The 25,016-nt window shown below is 36.8% G+C and overlaps 7 protein-coding genes across 9 annotated transcripts; 3 read left to right on the forward strand and 4 right to left on the reverse strand.

The window, feature by feature from the left end:
* The first annotated feature begins 709 nt into the window (after positions 1-709).
* On the forward strand, positions 710-2,462 carry BNAC04G44480D. 2 transcript variants are annotated; one of them, XM_013891854.3, is made up of 4 exons: positions 710-858; positions 955-1,088; positions 1,799-1,957; positions 2,084-2,462. In XM_013891854.3, exons 2-4 carry the CDS (start codon positions 1,023-1,025, stop codon positions 2,336-2,338), a joined length of 480 nt encoding a protein of 159 aa, XP_013747308.1. In that variant the 5' UTR covers positions 710-858; positions 955-1,022; the 3' UTR covers positions 2,339-2,462. The 2 variants fall into 2 exon arrangements, with proteins under 2 accessions (XP_013747308.1, XP_022557142.1); XM_022701421.2 differs by having other exon boundaries at positions 712-1,088.
* Positions 2,463-2,468: 6 nt separating this feature from the next.
* Positions 2,469-5,933, reverse strand: LOC106450204 (protein Brevis radix-like 1). The gene is made up of 5 exons (XM_013891855.3): positions 4,533-5,933; positions 3,333-3,727; positions 3,123-3,252; positions 2,716-2,984; positions 2,469-2,594 (listed from the first exon to the last, which is right to left on the reverse strand). The coding sequence occupies exons 1-5, from the start codon at positions 4,647-4,649 to the stop codon at positions 2,516-2,518; spliced, it is 990 nt and encodes a 329-aa protein (XP_013747309.1). The 5' UTR covers positions 4,650-5,933; the 3' UTR covers positions 2,469-2,515.
* An 825-nt stretch (positions 5,934-6,758) lies between these two features.
* On the forward strand, positions 6,759-7,857 carry LOC106447318 (uncharacterized protein At1g43920, Chloroplastic-like). The gene is made up of 2 exons (XM_022701422.2): positions 6,759-7,460; positions 7,570-7,857. The coding sequence occupies exons 1-2, from the start codon at positions 7,305-7,307 to the stop codon at positions 7,855-7,857; spliced, it is 444 nt and encodes a 147-aa protein (XP_022557143.1). The 5' UTR covers positions 6,759-7,304.
* Positions 7,858-8,027: 170 nt separating this feature from the next.
* Positions 8,028-10,374, reverse strand: LOC106447317. Its single transcript, XM_013889213.3, has 2 exons — positions 8,436-10,374; positions 8,028-8,360 (listed from the first exon to the last, which is right to left on the reverse strand). The coding sequence occupies exons 1-2, from the start codon at positions 9,752-9,754 to the stop codon at positions 8,132-8,134; spliced, it is 1,548 nt and encodes a 515-aa protein (XP_013744667.1). The 5' UTR covers positions 9,755-10,374; the 3' UTR covers positions 8,028-8,131.
* Positions 10,375-11,554: 1,180 nt separating this feature from the next.
* Positions 11,555-15,278, reverse strand: LOC106447319 (arabinosyltransferase XEG113). Of its 2 annotated transcripts, none has more exons than XM_013889216.3 (11): positions 14,859-15,278; positions 14,103-14,402; positions 13,813-14,018; positions 13,638-13,743; positions 13,109-13,365; positions 12,786-13,016; positions 12,649-12,702; positions 12,463-12,576; positions 12,180-12,386; positions 12,010-12,096; positions 11,555-11,913 (listed from the first exon to the last, which is right to left on the reverse strand). In XM_013889216.3, the coding sequence occupies exons 1-11, from the start codon at positions 15,031-15,033 to the stop codon at positions 11,746-11,748; spliced, it is 1,905 nt and encodes a 634-aa protein (XP_013744670.2). In that variant the 5' UTR covers positions 15,034-15,278; the 3' UTR covers positions 11,555-11,745. The 2 variants fall into 2 exon arrangements, with proteins under 2 accessions (XP_013744670.2, XP_013744668.2); XM_013889214.3 differs by having other exon boundaries at positions 14,103-14,408; positions 14,859-15,276.
* Positions 15,279-17,812: 2,534 nt separating this feature from the next.
* LOC111205462 (precursor of CEP4-like) lies at positions 17,813-19,392 on the reverse strand. Its single transcript, XM_048755026.1, has one exon. The coding sequence runs from the start codon at positions 18,415-18,417 to the stop codon at positions 18,157-18,159; it is 261 nt and encodes an 86-aa protein (XP_048610983.1). The 5' UTR covers positions 18,418-19,392; the 3' UTR covers positions 17,813-18,156.
* A 3,090-nt stretch (positions 19,393-22,482) lies between these two features.
* On the forward strand, positions 22,483-25,007 carry LOC106448884 (probable aspartic protease At2g35615). Its single transcript, XM_013890709.3, has one exon. It carries the CDS (start codon positions 23,583-23,585, stop codon positions 24,915-24,917), a length of 1,335 nt encoding a protein of 444 aa, XP_013746163.2. The 5' UTR covers positions 22,483-23,582; the 3' UTR covers positions 24,918-25,007.
* Positions 25,008-25,016: the final 9 nt, after the last annotated feature.

Below are 25,016 nucleotides of genomic sequence, written 5' to 3' on the forward strand. Positions count from 1 at the left end.
ATTAAATAATTTAATTTAGTCACACATAAAAATTTTGAGAATAAAGTTTATAAAAAAATAAAATTTGTATTAATTCATATAAAAATAATATAAATTTAAACTATTAATATGGTGTTGCATTTTTAAATAAATAAAAAATACTACGTTAATATATGATTTGTACAATTTGATCAAAAACAATTTTCAACAAATATAAAATGTTCAAAATAGTATTATATACATAAAAATGAATATTAAATATATAACTTTATAACTTATTTTATATTTTAAATGTTATTTTAGAATCAACAATATATTCGCACTGGTTAAAATCTAGTTTCTTATGAATTTAAAAGATTTTAGTCTATTTTTAATCAAGATTTTGTTCTTAATCATCCATTTATCCTAATGAATAAAATAATGAAGTTAATCGGATTTGACCACGTGACAGGTAAAAGATTCCTTATGATTTTTGGGAATTAGTTATTGTAAAGGCAATCAAGAAAAAAGAATACGACAGAACAGTGTCAGACGTAAGTTAAAAACTCTTTCTAAATTATGATTTAAGATACGTTAAGTTAACCCAACGACTAGTTTGATGTGTAGCTTTCTCGATGTGAATTAATGAATACTTTATTCTATAAAGTTTAATATAGCTGAACCAGAAAATATGGCAGCTTTTATAAAGCCAATTAGGGGATTATATCATTTTTATAAGATCATCAATAATCTCCAATTTTCAAAGCAAAGAGAAGTTGGAGGAACACTACAAAGAAACCATAACCAAGAGAATCTGTTGAAGCCAAGCAAAGCTTAAAGCTTAAAGAGCTAAGAGAGCATTTATCATCAGGCCACTTCATATTCTTGAGACTTAAAGAAGTTAGCTTTGTGGCTGCTTTTGTTTATTCTGCTTTGGTGCTTTGTAGAATCTATACTCTTAGCACAAGTTTCTTTACTATATTGTTTCCTTTTCAGTATTTCAGAAAAAAAACAAGTCCAAAGACTCAAGTTTAAGAAGGAATCATCTTTTCAAATTCAGTACGATGGTTGGTATTTTCTCCAGATTTTCTGTTGGTAGAAGTGGCCATAGAAGAACTCAGAGTGCCATCGTAAGCTCTCTCTCCTCTATTTGCTTGTCTTATTCCAGTACATGTTTCATGTGGCTCTTGAAGGTTAAGTTATATGGAATATGAGCTTGTTGTTCTGTTAATTGTGGTTGAGCTTTATGTTCAAAGCGATTGCTTCTTAGTATGATGCTTCTCCAGTAGATTTGTTTTTTTCTTTTAGTTAAGCTGCCTCTAAGATTTACATGCTTATATAGAGTTGCTTGTTTTCTATTTTTCAAGTTGAATCTTTAGAGGGTCCTTTCATTTGTTCAAGCCAAAACATTATCTTTGTTCATAATCTGCTTCTGTAACATAATTCATTTAATTTATTTTAAGCTATAATTGAATCTAGGATTCTTTATTGGACAATTCTCTTAAATGGACATTTTTAAGTTTTTGTTACAAAAATAGAGGTTAAAAATTAAAATGACTAAAATAATATTTTTTATTTTGAAAATTTTAACCTTTTTTTTTATTTTTAAACCCTAAACCCTAAACCCTAAACCACACCCCCTTAACTCTAAACCCTAATATCTAGATTAATTAACCATAAGAGTATAAATGTATATTTACGGTAAAACATTTAAATCTATTTTGGTCATTTTTATTTTTAAAGTCTATATTTGTGACAAAAACTTTTTTAGGTCTGAGGAATTTATCTTTTTTATTTTTTCTTATTAATACAGATGACATTAATCTTGTCTTATGATTAGGATATGAGGGAAGCATTGCCATCAAGTACTACTGATCTTGTTGGTTCAACTCATGGGATAGAAGTAGCAACAGAGTTTAAACCAGTGGAACACCCTATCGAGCCCTTGGACATTGATCAACCGATCCAATGTCCACTCCGCGAGCCATCCATTCTCAATGTATGATCTTCATTCACATGTTTCTTGAAGTTCCAAGAAAATAAAATAGTTATGGTTTACTAATGCAAACATAAGGAGTGTTATAGAGAGCTTTACGCTCTTTTTGTGATCGTTTTTGTTGCACAGGATGGGATAATATGGAAAGAGAGAGTGTCGGCGTCCATGAGGAGACGAGGCGACTTGGACATTGCTCAAGATGGAACTGATGTAGTAGAATCTGTTGGAACCAGCTGTGGTCCCACAGAACCTGATGGCTTTATGACAAAACCGTCGGTAACTAGCCAATGCAATCCCAAGCGTCGATTCTTGCCTTCGCTCAGTGCACCGGAACGTCACATGCTTAATCTACTAGAAGAATGCAAAGCATCCGGTACTATCTAAGAACCAATGCTGGTCTGGTCTACGCACTTTTTTATTCTGTGTAAGAACAAAAACCAAATCATATTGAATGTTAACACTGTATCTTGCGTCACAAGCTACACAAGTTTCCTTCATTTCCAAGTTACCTTACCTGTGTTAAAGAAGATCAAAAGTGGACTCTCTTTTTCCCTCACTTAGTTAGAGATATTGTGTTTGTATCCTGTCTCTGTTCTGCTCCCACCATGTCTTAGCATGCACTTCCCCAAACCGTTCCCGACTGCAAACAACCGGTTTAGTTTGGTTAACGTTTAGGGTTAAAAAGGAACCGGTTCTCTAGTCTAGTGATTGGATAGCGTTAACTTGCTGATCAAGTTATCATCTAAAAGAGTTAGGTTTACCTGAATCTGACACGGCGTAACTCTCTGGTTCCGTCTGGTAACTGTCTGATGGTAACGTAAACCCCAGGATCGTCCTCTTCAATCCACTCTGCTTGCATCTCACTAGCGTTACTGAGGGAAGGCGGTTCGTCTCGTGCTGCGTCCATTGAAGCTCCGTAAAACTGATGTGGGATGCTGCTACCACCTGGAGGCCTGTAGTTGTTTCTTGGAGTCCAGTCTCTGCTTTCTCTTGCTGATTCGATTCTTGTGTAAGTTGAATCTCTCTGCGACTGAAGAAGAAACAAGTTGAGATTTTACTCATAAACCTTCTCATTCGTGGGCCTCAAGAAACATCCACACAAGCACATTCTTGTCTGAAGAACAAGTAATGTGATCATTACAAATCTATATGAGATTGATGATTTTACCTGGTCTTCGGATCCACCAGGGGTTTGAAGGGCTTGCCGGTTAAATCTCTGAACATTGTAAAGCTCAACTATTCTATCGTAGTTCTCACCCCACCACCTCTGAGCTTGCCACTTGTCAAACACATCCCGGCTTCAACAAAGACACAAGTAAGTGTTAGCTTCATTCGAATCATTTTATGTCATGAAATGAAGAGAATGTAATTCATATACCTGAAACGTATCCGTTTAAGATCATTTCCTCCACTAGGAAGTGAGACGAATGTAATGTGAACACCAGGCTCTACTTGAGCCACCCACTCTTTTGGCTCGTCATCCTCTAGTACCACATCACACGACTGAGCAGAGACTGAATCGCGTTCACCGCCATACATTGATGTGAATCTTGAATCTGCCCGTTCAACTTGATGGTGAGAGGAGTTTGGGAAGTCCCAAGCAGGAGTGGAACTTGTGCTTCCACCACCCATATAAGGGTATGGAACACTATCAGATGCAGCGTCGAAATCCGGATACTTTCTCTGTTCTTTCCTCAAGTTGGTGCTTGAGGAGCCTGAGGGTGGCTTGGATTGTTTAGAGGTACCAGAAAATTTTGACGCCATGTCTTTGATCTGCATAGCATTCGTACCCAAGAAGTCAATTAAAGTAAAATCTTAAACATATTGTTGGACAGAGCATCAATAAAGCTAGAAGATCTAATAATAATTTTAAACATAAAATATAGTTCATCTTGTCTTCTCCATGAATAGAACATCATCATCACAATATCTGTTTTTTTTTGGGGTTATTTTAATGTATACTATATAGTTTCCCCACCATAATATTTTTCTCATGTCTAGGTAAGAAGCCACTTGAGCTTATAGATCAATCTTCAAGAACAAGCAAAGATCATGTTCAACTAGGCGTGACTCCGTTAACCCTTTCCTATCAATCTTAGTAAAATAGCACCCACACAAAGCATCAGCCGTAATACTATTATTCAGTGTGAAAATATGATTCTGAGATTTTGCTAGATTTGTTTTGATTATTGTACTAACTGTTGCTCCATTTTATGTCTTGTCACATACAAGGGAAAGAAAAAAACACTGACACACCTATTAAAGATAGATTTGTAAGAGTATCTATAGGGAGGTCATGTAGCATCAACACAAAATCTTGTCAAAAGACCCGGATATTATCTGTAACATGCACAGCCTTAACAACAGTAACCGCTAGCTATCTTGTGAACTCTATGCTCTATACTTTTTGTACTTGATAGCCTAATATGAACTCTTTAACAGTAAAAAAGATTTTTTCAAACCTCTTTTTTTACCACAAGTGTTAAACAGTTTAAGGCCCAAAGCATTATAACTTAATCAGTAAAATAAATTAAGTTAAAAAGAGCACAAGGATAGATCTTTAGATGGGCAGAGAGACCTGTGTAGTTAGGCTTTTAACAGCTTCTTTGGTGTTGGGAGTAGTGCTCCCACGGGCTACATCTTCATCTTCTTCATCTCTGTCTACCATTTTTGTACAGTTTATGCAAGTAAACATCTTTGCACTCTTCTTTATGCCCTCTGCCTTTTAAGCCCTATATACCATATAAACAGTGTGTTACAAAACATCACAACTAAACACCATTACTCATAGATAAAGATGGATATACATACTTATAAAACAAAGTTAAGCAATGCTAGACAGTAGTTACCAACAATCCGATATCAATAAGTGTAGGGCTTAATTAATACATTAGATAAGCAACTCAGCTAATGGAAAGTTGGTGAAAGTTCAATAATAAAAAGGGCCATAGATGTAGTAAACATTTGAATCGAATGGTCCGAATCATGAATACATCATATGGATAAATTATTTAAAGAATTATGTTCTGATCACAACCACTCGACACAATGATTTTTAATGTAGTTTAAACTTTAATCCCCCCCCCCCATTAAGATTAAGAAATAGTATTCTTTAAAATATTTTCAAGAAATTAAGGAACTCAAAAGGATACAAGTTTTAAATGTACTGTATATTATTCTAAATTAACAAAAAAAAACAAGATATGAAGGTTCATTATTAGGGGCAATAATCTTGATAAAGACAAGAGTGGTCGAAGATTAATTAATTTGGAGACCGGAGGAAAGGACCCCCAAAGACGAAGAGAAAATTATAGGATTGTCCCAAGCACCAGGGTAGATCAATTTTTTGTCTTTAGAATTATAACAAAATAGTTTAAAGATGAACTTGATAGAGACAAGCGATGGTCTAAAAAAATATAAATATTTAGTTTCTGCTTTTTAGTAGAAAGTGGTCTAATAAAGAGGGGTAAAGACCTCACCTCATCCTTCCTCCCACACAAATCAAAAGTTTCAAAGAATATTTGTTTTTGCGCAGAAGTTTCTGACATTTAAATATATATGTCTCTATACATATTTAGGGAACACATAAGGAAAATATAAGATAGTGCTATAACTAAGAAAAAAACAAATTAATATGTTTTCTCCTGATCCTCTCGTGGTCATTTAAAACCGAAGAAAGAGACACTAGAGTTTCTTACAACCAGAAGTAAAGAAAGTTAAACTATTTGCAAAATCATCACAGTGGAATCGTTACCAGTCACGTGTTTGGAGACACACCAAAGAGCTAAAACACCAAGAAAATAAAAAGAGTTAGCTTCAATTGATGAAACAATCTTGATGCATGTCCAGAAAAAAAGGAACCGAGTCAAAAGAAAAAAGAATGTGAAGTAAGAATCGAAGAAGAAAGGAGTGTCAAGAATTAACTCTTCGTCTTTAGTTGTTTTCAATCAAAATCTCAAATGAAATGTTAAATATTTCTCAGATCAAGTATAATCATTCAATGAAATATTAAAAATTGAAATAAGAGGTTATGATATAGTTTGATCGAAAATTAAAGGTTATGATAATATTAGTGTTACCTTTTATATCGATCTCTGCAGGTTAAGCGTGTCTTTCTGAAACTTGTGGATTTACTTTTACTTTATATATTGCTCTTGAGTTATGTTCCTATAAATAGGCCATCAAAGACTCAGAGATTTAGCAGCGTTACAGGCAATGAGGAAGCAAAAGGACGACGTAACTGATGATAAATGTCTTTTTTATAATCGACAAAATTTTCCTATTTTTCTGTCGAATAATTGGAAAAGTAAAGTATGAACAGTTGTCACTACCAAAAAACTTCGGAATCGACAAAACTTTACACACTCTTTCAGGAAAAAAAAATGGTTTTACGATTCGTTAGGAGTGTTCTGGTCAGTATAATGGAGGAAAAGTTGTTTTCATGGTTTATTTAATCGCCATCAATGTAAAGAAAACGACGGTTCAAAAATCTATCAATATCAATGGGCTTAAGAGATAACGAAGGAGAATGCAACTGTTAAAAAGCGCCAACAAAATAAATTATTTGAATGATTCATAACCTTAAAAAAAATATTGAAACAAGTGATAAAGCTAAGAAAAACAATTCAATGGAAAATTTATCAATATCAATGTGGTTTAAGAGATAACGAAGGAGAATGCAACTGTTAAAAAGCGCCATGAAAGAAACTATTTGAACGATTTTCAGAACACACACAAAAAAAAAAGTTTGAAAGAAGTGAGAAAGCTAAGAAAAACAATTAAATGAAAATCCTTTTGAATCATACCTTTTTTAATGGGAAATCGGCCAAAAAAACACTGAACTTTGCGGGAATTGCCAAAAGAAACCTGGACATATGGGCTAGCCAATAAAATCCTGAACTTTTGTTGACTTTTCGGGTTTATTAAGAAACTTACGATTGACTGACCAGATAAACACACCGTTAACCGAGTTAACTGATAATTAAGCGGACGTTAATTTTGGGTGTTAAAGTATACGACGTCGTTTCATCACTTTGTCTGATTAAAGACAAACGACGTCGTTTATATAGCTGTGTTATTAAAAATATGTGTTTCCTACGGCTCGAACTCGTGTACTCGGGTTTAATGGTAGGGGTTTTTGCCACTGAGCTAGTGGACTTTGCAATGGATATACGAACACAGTTTCTTTTATTCTCTTTGAATCCGAGTTAAATGAATCAAAAAGAGACGACGGTTTTCTCCTCCGATTGGTATAAACCCTAAATGGGCGAAATCATGAATCCAGTTCGCGATTCTCTTCGATCTCGTCCTTAAGAATCTCGATTCTCATCTCTCCTTCTTCGAGTATCGCATGATGAGTTCGGGTTGTGAGGATTCGTCTGTGAATACGATGGGAATTCGTGGTATCCCGGAGCAATGCGGTTGTGGTCGAAGAACTGGGATATACACATCAAAAACGAAGGTCAATCCAGGAAGAACTTTCTTTAGATGCCCAACGTTTCAAAATGTAAGTGTTTAATTTGATTGTGTTTAAGATAAGAACATAAGATTCAATGGCTAGGTAGTAAGTGAGAAATTGTTTGAATATAAAGATTGTGTTCATGATTTGTGTCTAGGATCACTTGTATAAATGGGTAGATGAAGCTGTCTACGAAGAGGTTCAAGATGCATTGCCAAAAGTTGAATGCTTTGCATCAGATGTTATGAAAATTAAAATGGAGATCGAAAGCATGAAAACCGTGGAGGAAGACTTGAAAGAAGATGTCAGGAAGGCGAGCAATGAACTTAAGAAGCTGAATGTGATCATGAAAGTGGGTTTTTCGGTGGTTTGTTTAGGCGTTGTGATATGTCTTGTGTTGATCATGTTTGACAAAGCAGATGGGTTGTCTATGAATAGCTACTAAGAGACTGTTTATGTAAGGCTATGTTTATGTAAGAATCATGGTTCATGTAAGGCTATGTTTTAAGACAATGTTTCAGTAATGTTTATGTTTTACTTCTTGATTGTTTATAGAAGGACAAATGCACCATTGAACAGACCATCAAGATAAACAACATGATGAAAACACAAAGATAATAACCAAGACTATCTTCATTGAGAGTTTCAAATTAAAACAGCAGGAAAAGAAGAAAGAAAAAGGTAGTTCTTGTTCCAAAAGCATTCAGACAGAGACACCATCATAAACAACAGACAACGAAAGCATTCAGAAAGAGACCATCATAAACAACACACAAGCATCTAAAACAACCATCTTCCCCACGATGCTGTCTGTGATGCTTCAGCTTGTGAGGATTGACCTTCTGAAGATTGAGGAACTTCCCATGGTGATGCTTGAGCTTGTGAGGATTGATTTTGTGAGGTTTGAGCTTCTGAGGATTGAGCTTGTGACTCGCCAAAGTGTAGTCCCTGCAACATATAAATGAATTGTTAGACACATTACCGAGAGCTAAAAAACAATGAGATAGAAACTAAGACCCTAACCTGATATTTCCTTGGTCTGCCTCTTGGTAATCCCAGATTTTATCAAAATGCTCCTCATGGGTCTTCCTCCTTTCTTTCATCACCTTCGTCTTGGCCTTAATGCATGAGTTTTCTAAAACTTCCATCTTATACTCCCTCAATATCTCAGATTGTATCTCCTTTGCCGTGAGCTTAGGATTCAGCCTTAACCTCTCAGCAAATAGACTTGCAATTGCTGACCTCTTAAGTATCTTCGAATACCCTGTCCTCTCACACTTATGGTCATTGACGTATGTCTTTACCATCAACTTCTGTTTCCTCCTATCATACGAACAGTAGACCATCCAGGGACAAGGAGCCTCATCATCTCTCATCTCAGCGGCACATTTTGCACCCATCTTCAAGCTACTGGATCTGTAGTACTTGATGTTGTATCTGGTTTTCAGGGTATACCTCAGACAAGCATGTTTGAAGTCCTCAGCATCTGAAAATGTCTTGCCTAGCTGAAGGAGCTCCTCTGGATCAGTGTCTTCTCTGTAAGCTTGCGCAGGTCTCATCTCCTCTTCATTCTCATCATCTGATGACAGAGGATCAGGGATTTTATCATCATCCCATGCATCATCATCGCCTTCGTCTTCATCAACCTCACAGTCATCATTTTTTGCTTTATCACCAAAATAAAGACTCAAATCTGTACAACCAACTTCCTCAATGCCAGCAATACCGTTCTCATCTTCCCTACCATCATCACCTATATCCCCAAATTCCTCAATCTGGAGAAATTCTTCTCTGTCATCACCATCATCACCTAGACTCCTCTCCGAGTTTACCTTCTGCTTCTTCGATTGTCTAGGAGACACAGGCGACCCGCCAGATGAAGTTCCCCGCCTTGTCTTCTTCGCAACTGTTGATGCCAACATCTCAGTCTCTGGCCATTCTTCTCTGTCATCACCAGAAGGAGCCACATTTACCTTCTGCTTCTTCGAAACTCTAGGAGACAGAGTTGAACCACGCCTCGTGGCCTTCACCGGAGATGACGCAGGCGACCCATATGAAGTTCCCCTCCTCGTGGTCTTCTCCGGAGATGACGCAGGCGACCCATATGAAGTTCCCCGCCTAGTCTTCGACGCCTTCGACACCTCTGTAGATGCCAACATCGATATCCCTTCAACGCTTTTACGAATCCTCGATCTCTCCAGCGATGGCAAACTCACAGAAGCATCGCGTTCTCCACCCTTCTTCGACTCTTGAACCGCTTCGTCACTCCCGTAATCGAAATTCCTCATCGCTCCGAAAATCATTACCTCCTTTCCATTCCTTGTGAACTTCGTCTTTACCATCTCTACAAGAGAAATCCCCAAATCGATTTGAGAAATTAGGGTTACGTTCAAACACGGGTTTCATTTTGTTTGATTGCAATCAAACACATCTTTTGATCAATAAAAATAAACATGTGTGATAACCTTCCGAAAAGTCCACTAGCTCAGTGGCAATACCCCCTTACGACCACGAGTGCACGGGTTCGAGTCCAGGCAGCAACAACAATTTTAATTAAGCAAAACGACGTCGTCTTGAGATTTTGTGTTTAACAAAACAACTGAATGAAACGACGTAGTTTCACTAAACGGCAATAATTAACGGTGAGTTAACACTGTCTTAACTGTCGGTTAACGGTGTGTTAATTTGGTTAGTCAACCGTAAGTTTGTGAATTAACTAAAAACGTCAACAAAAAATCGGGGTTTTATTGGTCAGGTTCGAGTACAGGTTTCTTTTGGCAATTCCCGCAAAGTTCAGTGTTTTTTTGGCCGATTTCTCCTTTTTTAATACGAGAACAACCCAAAATATTCAAAACTGGTACGAAGCTCCTGGTTATGTTTGGAAGAGACAGAGGACAAGACACATGGAGGACCGTAGGTTATTTATAAGTGGAAGCATAATATAGAATATGACGGCGTTTAGAACGTTATGACTCCGTGAGTTGACGGAGCACATTTTGAGCGACGATGAGATTTGGTCAGCGAGGGCCCAAGGTGTTTGCCGATGACGGAGAATGAGAGAGGATCACACGTCTTACGTGTGCATGAAGTAGTTTACGTGGCCTTCTCTAATCGCCTGATGTTCGCTCAACCGGGCTGGGTTACCGGTCAGGAATCCCAATGTATTTGACAGGCCCATGTAACGGTCGCATCACATCGGAGGCCCGTGAATAATTAAGGCTTCTGAAGTTTTTTTTCGTGTCAACAATAACTAATCTAAGTTTATGGTAGACAGATGTCAAAAAAATAGTTTATGGTAGGCACCAATATTCAGAATACCAAATCAATATTTTTTTCTCGATAAACCCTATCGATTGATCCGGTCCTGGAGGAACGTACTTAGTGATACCGAATAGACTAGCTACCACACTGTTTGATCCGAGTTTGGAATACGTTCCGACCAATGCCAATACCCGATCATCTGTTACGATCCACCGTGTAAACCACTTGGGCCGAAGCCCAAGTCCAGATTGACCGAATGATGATAATTTATTTCCCAGTGAAAATCAACTAGTACTGATGTGGTACGTACCAAACTCCAAAAGGCAAATCAATATTGCATATATAAACATATAACCTAGCAAAAGAAGACTTTGAAAGTACAATCCTATTCGTCATTAATTTTTTTGTGCCTTTGTTATATGTTAGATTGTAAAACTAGGAAATTTTTTTACTTTGTCTAAATTCCTCTAGTATTTAACATTTACACCATTTTTACTAATTGAAAATAGTGAATTGCAAACACCATTTCTAAAATTTATAAAGTCTTCATGCATTTTATGGACCACATTAAAGCTTCACATACTGCATGTAAGGCTGAAAACTTCGTCTGATTTTCATAACTCCCTTCATCTGATTATCTGAGCCACCACTGTTATAGAACCACCCTTAACCTAAATAAATATCATTTTCTTTCCGCACTCAATCAATGTAGCTAGCATCTTCTTATATCTCTGAATTGAGAATGTGGACATAGCTTTCTCCGTAAGCTTTGAATCTTTAATTTGAGCTTCTGGCTATACCGCTCTTATAGAACCACCCTTAACCTAAATAAATAAACCGCCACGAAATAAACCGTTTATTGGAATAAAACAGATAAACTATATGAGAAAATGATTTTCTGTGTCCAAACCTATTGTTAAAACATGATTATACATTTGAGTTTCAGTTTTACAGTAGTAAAAGTCGTGAGAAAAGAAGTGAATAAACAAAACTATGTCTCCTTATTGTGACCGAAGAAACCGAGAATAGCTTCTGCTTCTTAAAGTTTCTCTTGCGAGTGGTCATAGTATCATCAAAGAGGAGGATGATCCTCTTCTGGTGTCTGTGGAGGAACCGGTTTCCAACCAGGTTTCTCGTCCCAATACATGTCGTAATAAATATGTCCTGGAGTCTTGTTCTCCTCACAACACCATATCCCCACATATCTCATTACTCGTCTTCTGAATCTCTCTTCTCTCCCCTGAACGCAGAACCATATATATATATATATAAAAGATCAAAACGTTCTATCAACATGTCCGAATGTTTCACGGTTCAACGATCTATACTCACTCACCTTGTCGGAGAACCCAGTGAAAGCATCTTCAACTGAAGAGAACTTGATCACTTTAACATCGTTGAAGGTAGAGAAAATCGCCTTGAACTGAAGTGTAGCCCCAAAAACAAAGCAATGAGGCTAAGGTAGTCATGTTTTTTTTTTTTTTAAAACAAAGAGATCTTAGTTACCGTATCTTCATTGCTCCGCTTTGGGAACTTAAGAGCCCCAGAGGAGCTTGTGATATTCGATGCCTCGCATCCTTGACAAAGCTGAACATCAAGCCATGACTCTTTAACTTGTTTTGGTAATGATGGATTATCTAGGAAAGAATATTCTCTGATACCAATCCCAGGACCAAACTCTTCCTCAGGCATCTCCTTTAGCATGATATTAACCTGTAATTAAGATTCTTCAGGGTGTTATGAGGCACTTGCAGAGAAGGAACAAGAAAGTATATATTGACATCATTACCTCAAATACATGATCAAGAGGGCAGATGAAAGGTTGCCGTGTCATAGATCCCTCAAGAGTACCAGGATGTCCAAACCAAAGCCTATCTAACCTGCACCATATTGGTGGCATCACCTGGTAATACCATAGGTAAGAATCAATTGATATCACCAGGAAACACGCATATAAGCTGTGGACAAGACTCACCAGTGTACGGTTTAGTAGAGACGCAATAGCTAATGCTGATCTGATCTGTTTCATCTGCCAAAAGTGGACAAAAGGTATAATTAGAAAGTGTCCAAGTTAGCATATAGCTTCCCCAGGGACAATTAGTAGATGCCTACTTGGTGGTTGGCGAGTGTAAAATGTGACTCAATGGTATGATTCCCGTCTAGTAACATGCTCTTTGGAATAGACGGTTTGAACGAAATGAACCCTCCTGGTGCATCGTAATACTCTGGTGGGTCAAAGAAAACCATCCCCTCACGAAGCCTATGGCGTTTTCCTTCAGTACCTGCGTATTGAAACGTTGTATGCAACGCATATGGTTCTAGCCTGAGCTGTTGATACATAGCCTACATTAAAACAGAAGTTAACTATTGAGAGTGATAGCCACAAAGGAAGAAGATAAGATAGAAACCAAACGCAAGAACAGAGAGGTTGTTACCTGAACAAAGTAAGTGTGACCACTGCAGAAGATGCTAGCAGGCAAGATCCCAACCTTGAGATTACCATCATAAGCGTAGAAGAGTCCACTGTCACCGTCCACTGATGGACCTAGCTGTCTCCTAACGATCTCATTGAACCCGTTTTGATCCCAAACCTTGTCGTCAGCTATGAGAATGTCTTTCCATTCCTTAGCCAGCTTTTTGGCAGACTCTGTTGGACGCCAATGGAAGATTCCTATGTTGTATGCCCCGCTAACTTTCAAAGTCCAAGAAAAAGAAGAATGAACAGTTACTAACTAGAAAAGAGAGCAATGCATGTCTCTATCTAGGACTCCCTCCGTTTCAAATTAGTCGCTTAATTTTTCGTTTATGATTTCAATGCATTTTTTTCTATTAATTTATCTCTTTGCTTAATTAAACGAAGATAAATAATAAATGTATAATTTTAATGGTCAAACAAGGACAAATTTGAACATTTAACTAGTTTCTTAACAACGACAACTAATTTGAAACGGAGGGAGTATTTACCTTGTTGCCATATATCCAAGCTGTCGTCTACCACCGTAGGCACAACTTGATCGCTTGATGTCAGAACATCAGCATCAGGGTACCGAGCCAAGTAAGGCAGAGGGTTCTGTCAACATAAGTAATCATCAGGATCAATGAAAGATAACAGGAGACACATAAGAGTATTAGTTAGTACCTTAAGCCAGACCACGTCAGTGTCACACATTAGAAGCTCGTAACCAAAAGGCAAGACAGAATCAATGAGAATCACTTTCTCTCTTCCCATTTTGTGAAACGTTGGGGAGCCCCAACCTACATCAACTGTGCTCATATGGCTCCCCATGTCGAAAACCGGAACTCCTTTCCAGTACAAAGCCTCTAGTAACTTTGTATCCATCGCACCTATGAATCCCCCACATAACCATAAAGTTAGTAACTTGACAATAATAAAAACACATAGATAGATATTAGTAAGTGTAAGCTCACCAACTAGAATGTTGGAGAGATCTAAATCAGTCAAGTGTTTAACCCAAGTCAAGATGAAATCCATGAAAGCATAGTTCCCAAAGGTGACTATTATCACATTGTCCTTCACTCTTTCCCCAAACAGCTCTTTAGTTAGTTTAAAGGCTTCAAGCGGAGGCATCTTCTTGTCTTTAGGAGGAGACACCCAGATTTTACCCAATGATGATTTGCCTTGAGCTTCTTCCTCCGGAGGTGGCGGTGGCAGTGCAACTGGTAGTGACTGAGACGTTGCATTCTCTTGCGAAAGTTTATGAATACGGCCTGCAGCTACAAATACATGGCATAATAAAAAAGAACTAAACTTTTAATCTCTACTGCTTAGTGAGATTGATGTATACTCAAAGCAAGATCATTTAGTCTGATACCATGAACCCTTGATTGAACTAAGACATAGCGTCGGAAAAATAAAAAAAAAAGACAAAAACTTTGCAGACATACTAAATGCAGATCCAAGTATATTGGTTTTAATCACTTGGCCGGACACAAAAGCTGTGATGTGAATCAACTAAAGTGATCGATTAAGGTCAACGGTGAGCTGGAACTAGAGTTTCGAACCTAAGCTTCAGATAATCCCACCTAAAGTTCAGACATCAACTCGATTAGGGAATCAACACAGTAATCAAACTCATAACAACAAAAAAAAAGATCCAAACTTTGAAGCAGAGTAACCATTTGCCACCACAGTAAAATGCATAGAGGGGAGAGAGAGTGTGTTACTGGAGAGAGGAGGAGAAGAGAGCCAGGAGGTGGAGCCATTGGTGGGAGAGTAAACAGCGGAGAAGACATAGAAGGAGGAGACGAGAACGCCGATGATCACCGTAGCGTAGATCGTCACGAACAGAGGCTTCGAATTCGTCGCCTCTCGAAACCCATTTCGCCAACCCTCCACCATTTTTCAAATCTCTTCTTCTTATTATTCCTCAAATCTCCATTATTACAGAAAAGCTTTGTTCTTGTCGGAATTTCTTTTGTGGGGTTTTGTCTTCTTCTTCGATCGATGTGATCGTTAGGTAGTCTGGTCAACTTCTTTGAAATTTATTTGTTTATTATAAACTTTGAACATTGATTCCATTCCAGATACACAGTGGAGACGACGTGTATCAATTCAAAACAGCATCTTTTTATAGTTTGAAAAAAGATGGATCGGTGGTCTTGAATCGAAAGCTGAACCAATCTTTCGATCTTGAGGAAAATGCGTATATATTTACCAAATATAATTGAAAGCGTAAATAGGCGGTTTACCAACTCCAAAATGGATAATTATAAAGAAAATAGGGGTGATGAATACCAAAAAATGGGGTTTGTTATGTTTACTTTTATTTTTTTGGCAACATATTTATATGTTTACTATTTTGTATGATTTAGGGAAAAGAAAAATGAAATACGCTAAAAAAAACAAATATCTTAATGCAATGTCCGAGCTCGTTAACTCTTTTTTTTTTTTATATAATCCGAAAAAGTAGATAGCTGTCATATTTAAACTATTTTAATAAACTTCAAAATTTTCTAGTGATTTTTGTAACCGGTCAAGTGATACACTGTTCACGTGTTCGACTCTCCTTAGGTGGAACAATCTGTTAATGTCAAACAGAATTTGGTTAAACAAAAAAAAATCTTTAAAAAAAATGATCTTACTTGTAAGGAAATTGTCCCAACCTTACTTGAGATTATATAATTGCTCTACTTTGACGACAAATACAGTAACTAAAATATCGTCCATACAAGAAGAAGCGAGCAATATGGCTTCAGAGTTGAGAGGATGGTCTGGCCGATGTGCTAGCATCTATTGCAGCTGACTTGCGGCCCATTTGCGTTATATTAGATTATTCATTATAGCACAAGTCCAACAATCTCTAATCCTGTTTATAACTTCCCTATAACTGTGATTATGTATCAGGATCATGGCCATCCAACAAAGATTATCTTAAGGAATATAATTTACAATTTTGAGACAAATCTCATGATTATCGTAGAATTTTGTCAGAGAGAGAGAGTCATCCCCCAAACAAAGCATTGATGGAATAGTGCATGTCAATATGAATAGCCTTGTATGTAATACCAAAGAGATTAGTTACTAGGAAAGGGTTATCTGTAGATTATAAAAAGGCTTCTAGAAGTTAGTTTGTTAAACTAGTTTTGATACACATGCAAGATGCGATGGTGGAATGCATTGTTGAAATAGAAAGATCTGGTAGGATCAAACACCTCCAGAATCAAAGCTCCCAAATGGAGAGACATAAAGCTCCAAACAAGCAGAAACTTTTTTTTTTTTTTTAACAAGCAGAAACTTAAAAACACAAGCTGGAACTTCACAAATAAAACTGATAACACAGAACTAAATCCAGGAAATATAATAGAAACGGAACTAGAGAATAAGCTTGAGAAAATTACAATCCTCGCCCAAATTTACTAACGAATATAAAATTGATAAATCGTTTAAATCCATCTTCATTTCGCGGTCAATATTTCTTTATTTATATATATCCTCTTCCACTGAAAAGCCGAAAACGCAGACCCCCACATGTCTTGCATATAATAAAGAACCAACGCACAAGTCCAAAAGCCTCAACTATCTTTTTACATATTACAAACAGCTCGAATATCAAAAGTAAAAAGTTTGTCATAATCTTATAAATTTTGATGAACTTTTAAATTGAAATATTATATATAATCTCAGTGTTAGTTAAACTATTATATAGTTCTCACCAACTTGTTAATAACCTAGTACAAGTTCCATTTATGTATCACATCATTACTAACCTTTTGCTAAATCCAACTTAAAGAAAAAAGGTTACATACTTGCATCCATCGACCACCTCGATCCACGATAAGTTAATCTAAAATATCTTCTTCTTTTTTCCAACCATTATTATTTTTCAGTTCCATGCATTGAACAGAAGGTACCAGCCTTACCAGGTCCAACTAGTATACTAACAAGTTGATATTTTAGTTCATTTATGTTTGATCCACTGGTGCTCTTTTTCGTTTTAGTATATATTGATGGTTCATTCGCATTTCTGTATCATTTAAATATCTTGTATGTGCTTGTATTGTATAACAGTAATATTAATGTTTATACGAGTAGCTACCAAACATATACACAAGAACTATATGTATACAGCTCAATTTTGTCGAGAATATTACCCTTTCTACTAAAACATGTTCTTAGCACTTTTTAAGAAAACTTATGTTAAACCTAAAATTCGACGAATAACACTAATAATTCCCACTGAATTTAAATAGAGAAACTAACTAGGCTATGCTGATATAAAACTACGATTAACCTAGTTCAAGTGTTATCAAATATGAGAATATTTTTTACTCAAACGGAACCGTTGTATGTTGCAAGTTTCTAATAATCTAAAGATAATCTGATGGATTTCTTCGTGAAGCATATTTGAAGGTAACATCAATAACTTGGGACAAATACAAATAAGTAGTTTTTTTTTTGTAAAAACAAATACAAATAAGTAGTTGAAAATTAAACGAATATCATAAGGATGCGTATATCCAGCCAGCAAACCTTATATTACTACACACACACACACATATATATATATGTTATAATGAAAAATTCATATTTTCATAACCATATTTTGTAGCTATCAGATTAAAATTCTTATAAAATAGAGAAAAAAATATTTAGCTGCTTGATAGCTAAAAATGCCATCAATTATTAATTTCATTTTAAACGAGGAAAACTACATATCTTCTAAAAAGAATTTACATCTCAAGTCTCAACGTAGAACAACAACACCAAAATAATAAATACTATAAGCAATGGATGGCTTCATAGACTTATCTAAAGGATGAAGTATATATCAATTTTGACAAAGAAATTCTGAAATCATTTTCTTGTTTGATTCCCGTTCATGTCCTCTTCACAAGAAACTGGTATGCAACTTCTTCTCTTCTTCTTCTATTCTTTTACGTAACAAAAGCACACAAAATATTAAAAACAAACGCGAACTCTGAGCGACAAAGTGGTAAGTTTCTCCAAAACCAAATGGGTATTTTAAGAAGCACCAGGAGGGCTCTTATGTCCGATACCTTGGCTAGGCCCTTGGTGAGTTGGTCTGAACGCATCTTGTTCTATGTTCTTGAAGCGGTTGATCTTGTGGTACCAGACAAAATCATCTTTAGGCGGCTCAGGTGGTGACCAGGAAACAACAGGGGCATGTCGAGCTGCCGTTGTGGTCTCAAAGTGTAGTTGTACGACCAGAAGAATTATAAGAGAACCAGACAAAATCGTGGTTGAACAGCCACGATTCACCATCACTGAGAACTTTGGGTTTTGGTTATAAGATCTTAGAACCGTTTAGAGCGTATGCTTAAGTGGTTGCTTTCTTCTCACAAAAACAAGAGAGAAGTGTGCAATTTAAGAAGGATCCAAAGGGTGGAGGACCCCACAAAACCGTATGACTCGGCTCAAGACTAATGTTAAGAACATGTTATACTTTGCATGTTTTAGTTTTTGGCTTGAAATATAAAAGAGTATTCGCCCTCGAATATTTCCAAAAATGGAAAGTTCTATGCTCCATGATAGCATCTTTTCTTAGCCATTCATCAACAGAAACGTAGTCATTGTTCTTTTTTTTTTTTTCCTTTTTCTCTTTTGGTTTTAGCAGCAATGTTCTTGATTAGACTGTATAGATTTAATATTAATCAGGTTCATGCGGTATGCATATGTGTTTAATCATGTAAATTTTTTATTACTCGATCCGTTAAACCTACTCTGATTAAAGTGTTTTTGGTATAGCATTTGCCTTCTGTCTATATATTAAACTATTTGCTAAGTAAAGCAACCTGGAACTTTTAACTCTACCGGTAAAGCCTTATGTCTTACACATGTGGAAGTGCTAGGTTCAAATAAAAACATCAGTTTAGAGTGTTCTACGTACCTAGGTATTCAATGATGGTGACATTTCTTTTTTGCTGTATGTAAGGAATTTTTAAAATTTAATATATAACACAGTACGTTTAAGCAAATTCATTAATGTTATTCCATATTGATTTTAAATTAAATACATACATGCATGTAAAATAGCTTTGAAATCATTGATCCAATCATTATCAAGGAGAACTTTTAGTTATGCTGAGTCTGAATAAACTTCTCAGACATGAAAAAAACAATTTAAGGCTTAGCATGAATAGATTTGTTGGACATGCATGGTTGTTTGCATGATGTCTGAAGTTCCACTCCTATTCATTTTTCATTATATTGCCACAACAAATAAACACGTATGCATGCAGATATTTGTGTATTCACTGTAGAAACTTATGAAATTAATGCATGGTATAAAAGTATTATTTTTACCATAATTATTTTAACAGGTAGTTTCTAATTAGAAAGAAAACACCCGAGATTATGCAGAAGCTAGATCGTTGATGTCTTCGAGTTCATCTTAGTTTATTTCGGCTTTTTAAAACTTTCGGAATATTTTTTTTCTATTTCGGTTTGTATGAATTTTAAACTTTCTGAATGTTAATTTTTTTTCCTATTTCGGTTTGTATGAATTTAAATTATATAATATTATTAGTTTTAAATTTCTGATTTTTTTAATTTATTAATATCAAAAAAATATATAAAAATGCAAAATCAATTCGTTTTTAAAATTGGTATATACCGACGGACAGGGTCGTCGGAATATACCGACGGATATATATCCGTCAGAATTTACCGACGAACCACATTTCGTCGGAATATACCGAGGAACACCCTACGTCGGAATTGTCCGAGGAACGTTGTCCGTCGGTACGTAGTTTTTCCGATGAACTCTGGTCTCGTGTGTCCGCATCGTAATATCGTCGGAAGTTCGTCAGAATGACGTTTCTCGGTATTCGTCAGAAAGTCGTCGGAAGTACTGACGAAATTCCGACGAATTTTTTTTTTCCGACGAAACGATACCGACGGATAGGTTCGTCGGAAATTCGTCGGAATCGGGCTATTCCGACGAATTTCTGACGATTTCGGCCATTAGAATCCCCCTGTTTTCTTGTAGTGTAAGAATCAGATGGTTTTGTCAAAGATGCGTAGAGTTCTACATACGCTAGAGTTCACTTCGAGCTTTGAAAATAATTAGTTTTTATAGTATAAAATGAAAAATGCTAAAAGAGAAAAAATAAAGGCAGATTCATTATATATAATACTTAAATTAAATAAAAACATCATGCGAACTTTGAATTCCAGCCAGTCAGAATAAAAAGGAACTGGAAGCTGTCACCATCACAAGATTAATTCTTTTTCGGTTAAGGAAACCCTTACCTCAAATGGTCTACTCAGAGGAACCCTCACATCAAAGCTAATAACTAAGTCGCAATATATATCGATCATATATATTCGATTTCGCGTACGTTTTATATTCACGAAAAACTACTTTTCTTAAAGCCAGTGCTCTTAAGTTTAAAATTTTAGCTTAACATAAGATACGGTCTCTTAACGTAATATAAGATATCTGCTCTCTTAGAGATATAAGAGATATATATTACGTTAAGAACCCCAACCTAAGAGACCTGTAATAAACATGTTCTTATGCGCTTTATCAGAAAAAAGAAAAGACTACTCTTCTGTATTTCGAACTCTTATAAAATCAGAGTAATTATTATTTTTCCTTTTGTACACAAACCATAACTTCATTTCAAACAAGTTAAAAATTCATGTTTGTACCATTTGTTTCTCGAAATCTAGGGTTGAATCTGTTCAAAGATTATATCTGCCCAATTGCCCCTTGATACTTTAGCATAAGTACTCATAGTCACATGTTTCAGTACTAATTTAGTTTTACCATATTCTATATGTTGCAGGGAATCAAGTTCCATGGGTCCCGTTCATTAGATAAATTTATCTTGCAGATTAAAGGAAAAGATGGTGTATCTTTGGAAATTAGAACATCAGTATGACATTTTCCAAAAACTTTCCAACGTTTACATCAGCGTTTTCGATCGTGAAATTTGGTTATTTTTTCAAATAGTAATAGAAGAAAAAATAGGATGAATCTACGACTGGTTTGAAGAGAAAAGATTCACGGCGTGCCCAACTATTTTTTTTATTTATGAGCTGTTCTTTGGTAAAAGTGAGAGATCCAAAGATGTTTCCATAAAATGACAAGATAAAAGCGTTTGTCGTATATAAAGCGAGAGAGTTCTGCTCTTTTAGGAGTACCCAAGAACTCATAAAGTCAATAAGAAAGACTATGTTACTTAGCATGAATCCTGACCAGGGATCGGACAGCTAACAAGATAAAACATCATGTTCTCGAATTTTTAACCACTATTGATGCTTGAACCAATTAGCGTGACTATACTACATAGTGTCAAGGGTGCAAATGGAAGATGGGTAAACCCATCATGACATCCTTTGTAGGAACATGCCAAACCTCTCTAAAATTGGCCAATGAACCCTAGAATTAAGGTAAATTTGACACTATAAAACTAGACTATACAAAGACGTGGCGATATTTTTTTTTGTAACACAAACTTTCATTCATTCATAAACTTAAGCTCCATTGTCCAAAGAAGCTATTACATAAGATTCATTCAACAAGGCTTGTTTAGCAAGGGCATCTGCCTCCTTGTTGTTGCCACGTTGAATCCAAGTGAAAGAGATACAATCAAAAGCAAGAGATAGACTGATAATATCAGATACCACACCATAAATTTCGGGGCTTGGGGAGCCTGAGTTTATAGCTTTGATGAGTTGTAGGGAGTCAGATTTACAATGCACTCGACGGAAACCCTTATCGATACATGTTGAGAGTCCTTCCCTTACTGCCAATGCCTCTGCTACCAGTGCTGAGTTGACATAATGACAATGAGCCATATATGTACCGTTGGAGCTTCCCGTGTCGGTGATCCATCCAAGACCTGCAAGCCTACGTCCTGAGTGAGACGTGGCGATATTTATTTAAATATAAATACACATGATACTATAAGTAATTCTCCTAAATTTTAAAAGATGATTTTTGTTAGATTAAACGCTATATTTCGTTACCAAAATTTACTATTAGAGGTCTATTATATTTTACATTTAATTTGATTTACTAAAGTATTTTACTATGTTACTTTAAGAAAAGGCTAAAACGGTATTATTTTCAGTTTTAACAACAAAATATCCCCTGGTCATGCAACCTGCTATTCTGACGTCGAAGCCATAAAGGAGAAGTTTTCAAAGCTATATAACTCGGTGAAGATGTGACGGGAGAATGCAAGGGTGTGCAAACCGCTTTGGCTATATCAAACGCTATAACACATCTTGCCAGTATGTTAAAATATTTCTGTAAAAAAGTGGATGGTATATGATGAAATATGGTATCACTACTTCTTTGTTAACTACTGAATTACTTGGATTTGCAGCCTCAGTATTGGGCGTGCTCTAGAAGCTGGAACCTTTGTCTGAAGACAACAAGCAGAGATGGAGAAGAGAAATGGATTGGTTACTTTCTATAACTAATCGCATGATTGAGCTAGTCCCATCAAGCTAGATGGAAAAAATGGGAGATCACTTGAGGTACATAAGCTAAGTTGTTTTGAAAAACATATACACTCCACATTTCAATAAAAGAACCTGAACTGGATTTCTTTTATATGAATCTGCCCCGCTCTCAGGAAACTGGACTCCATGATTATTGAATGTTCTCCCTTCTCTTTGATCAAGTGTTCAACTTCTTTGTTCTTTCTCCTAATCTGATGAATGCACATGAAACACTGGACTCTGTGGTAAATACAGAGTTTTGGTACTCAGAAGTAGGTCGTAAGGCAAAGGGAAAGAACAAGATTGCAAGGGAGAGCAAAAGATGATATATGACTTCCATCTCCTAAAGTTTTCGATCCTTCTAACACCATTTTGGAATCATGTATAATTTTGAAGCATGCAATATTGTTCAACGTGTAATCATCCAATTCATAGTTTAATCTTGTCCTCATGATTACATAATATATATGAGATTCTGCATTAACAGTATTTCCTTTGTGTTACATGTCTACAACACCAAATGATTAACCTATAAATAAAGTGTACGGGAAAAAAATATTAAACTAAAAATCTTTAAACTGTGAGCAAGTCATTGACCCCAAAACTATATTAGTCTTTAAGTAAATAACTAAATGATTATAGCTTGTGCTATAAGGTAATACATAACATATAATCACACAAACATACTCAAAGATGATAAATATCTAAATCTCCCAAGTCCCAGTTTAAAGACGTTTTCATAAAATCAAGATAGTAATTCCCTTACACCCCCCACTAATCTCAACTTAAATGATCAGCCATAATGAAAAAAATTAAAAGCTAATCACATCGCCTTTCAGACTTTCACCTCCAGCTCACATAGCTATGAACTCCTTAGACCGTTTCCATCTCTTCGCTTTCTCAATCTCTTTGTATATAAATACTCCTCCTCCACCACACTCTATCCATCACAATCTCTCCAAACTCAAGAAATGACAACCCTAACTCTCCTCTTCACTTCCTTCTTCTTCTTGATGACTCTCTCTTCATCAACCAACCCAAGAAACTTCACCGTCGAGCTGATTCACCGTGACTCTCCCCATTCCCCAGTCTACAACCCACAAACCACCCCCACCGACCGCCTCAACGCAGCTTTCCTCCGCTCCATCTCTCGTTCCCGCCGCTTCAGCCACCACTCCCAAACCGATCTCCAGTCCGGTCTAATAGGAGCAGGAGGCGAGTTCTTCATGAGTATCACCCTCGGTACTCCACCAATGAACGTCCTCGCGATAGCCGACACAGGAAGCGACTTAACTTGGGTCCAATGCAAACCGTGTCAACAGTGTTACAAAGAGAACGGTCCACTCTTCGACAAAACTCAATCCTCTACTTACAAGAGCGTTCCTTGCGAGTCACGTAACTGTAACGCTTTATCTACCAACGAACGTGGATGCGACGAAGCTAAGAACGTATGTAAGTACCGTTACTCTTACGGAGACCAATCGTTCACTAAAGGAGACGTTGCGACAGAAACTATATCTATTAACTCTGCTTCAGGCTCTCCTGTCTCTTTCCCCGGAACTGTGTTCGGTTGCGGCTACGACAACGGCGGTACCTTCGACGAGACTGGTTCTGGTATCATCGGTCTCGGTGGCGGTCAGTTATCACTAATCTCCCAGCTCGGTTCGTCGATTTCTAATAAATTCTCTTATTGCTTGTCGCACAAGTCAGCTACCGTAAACGGCACAAGCGTCATAAACCTAGGAACCAACTCGATACCTTCCGGTCTTAACGAGGCTTCCCACGTGATATCAACTCCTTTGGTCGAAAAAGAGCCGAAGACTTACTATTACTTGACGCTGGAAGCTATCTCCGTCGGCAAAACCAAGATTCCCTACACCGGGACCTCGTATTACCCTAACAACGACGACGTTTCGATGAAGGGAAACATCATAATAGACTCTGGAACGACGCTGACGCTACTCGAGTCAGGTTTTTACGACGGGTTTGGCGCGGCGGTGGAAGGGGCCGTGACTGGAGCTAAGCGTGTGAGTGATCCCCAGGGGCTTTTGTCGCATTGTTTCAAGTCGGGGAGTGCAGAGATCGGTTTGCCGGAGATAACCATGCATTTCACCGGAGCTGACGTGAAGCTGAGTCCTCTCAACGCGTTTGTGAAAGTGAGTGAAGACATGGTCTGCATGAGTATGATTCCGACCACCGAAGTTGCTATCTACGGGAACTTTGCTCAGATGGATTTTCTAGTTGGCTATGACTTGGAGACCAGAACGGTCTCGTTTCAACGCATGGATTGTACAAATACCATATGAGACCAATGTTATAGAGATTATAAAATCATAATCAAAGTTTAAATAAATGTCACACTATTTTCTATACTCTCTCTTTGATATTGGGACTTGAAATAGCTA

This window comes from Brassica napus, chromosome C4, assembly GCF_020379485.1.
Source record: "Brassica napus cultivar Da-Ae chromosome C4, Da-Ae, whole genome shotgun sequence".
In the NCBI taxonomy this organism is placed as follows: domain Eukaryota; kingdom Viridiplantae; phylum Streptophyta; class Magnoliopsida; order Brassicales; family Brassicaceae; genus Brassica; species Brassica napus.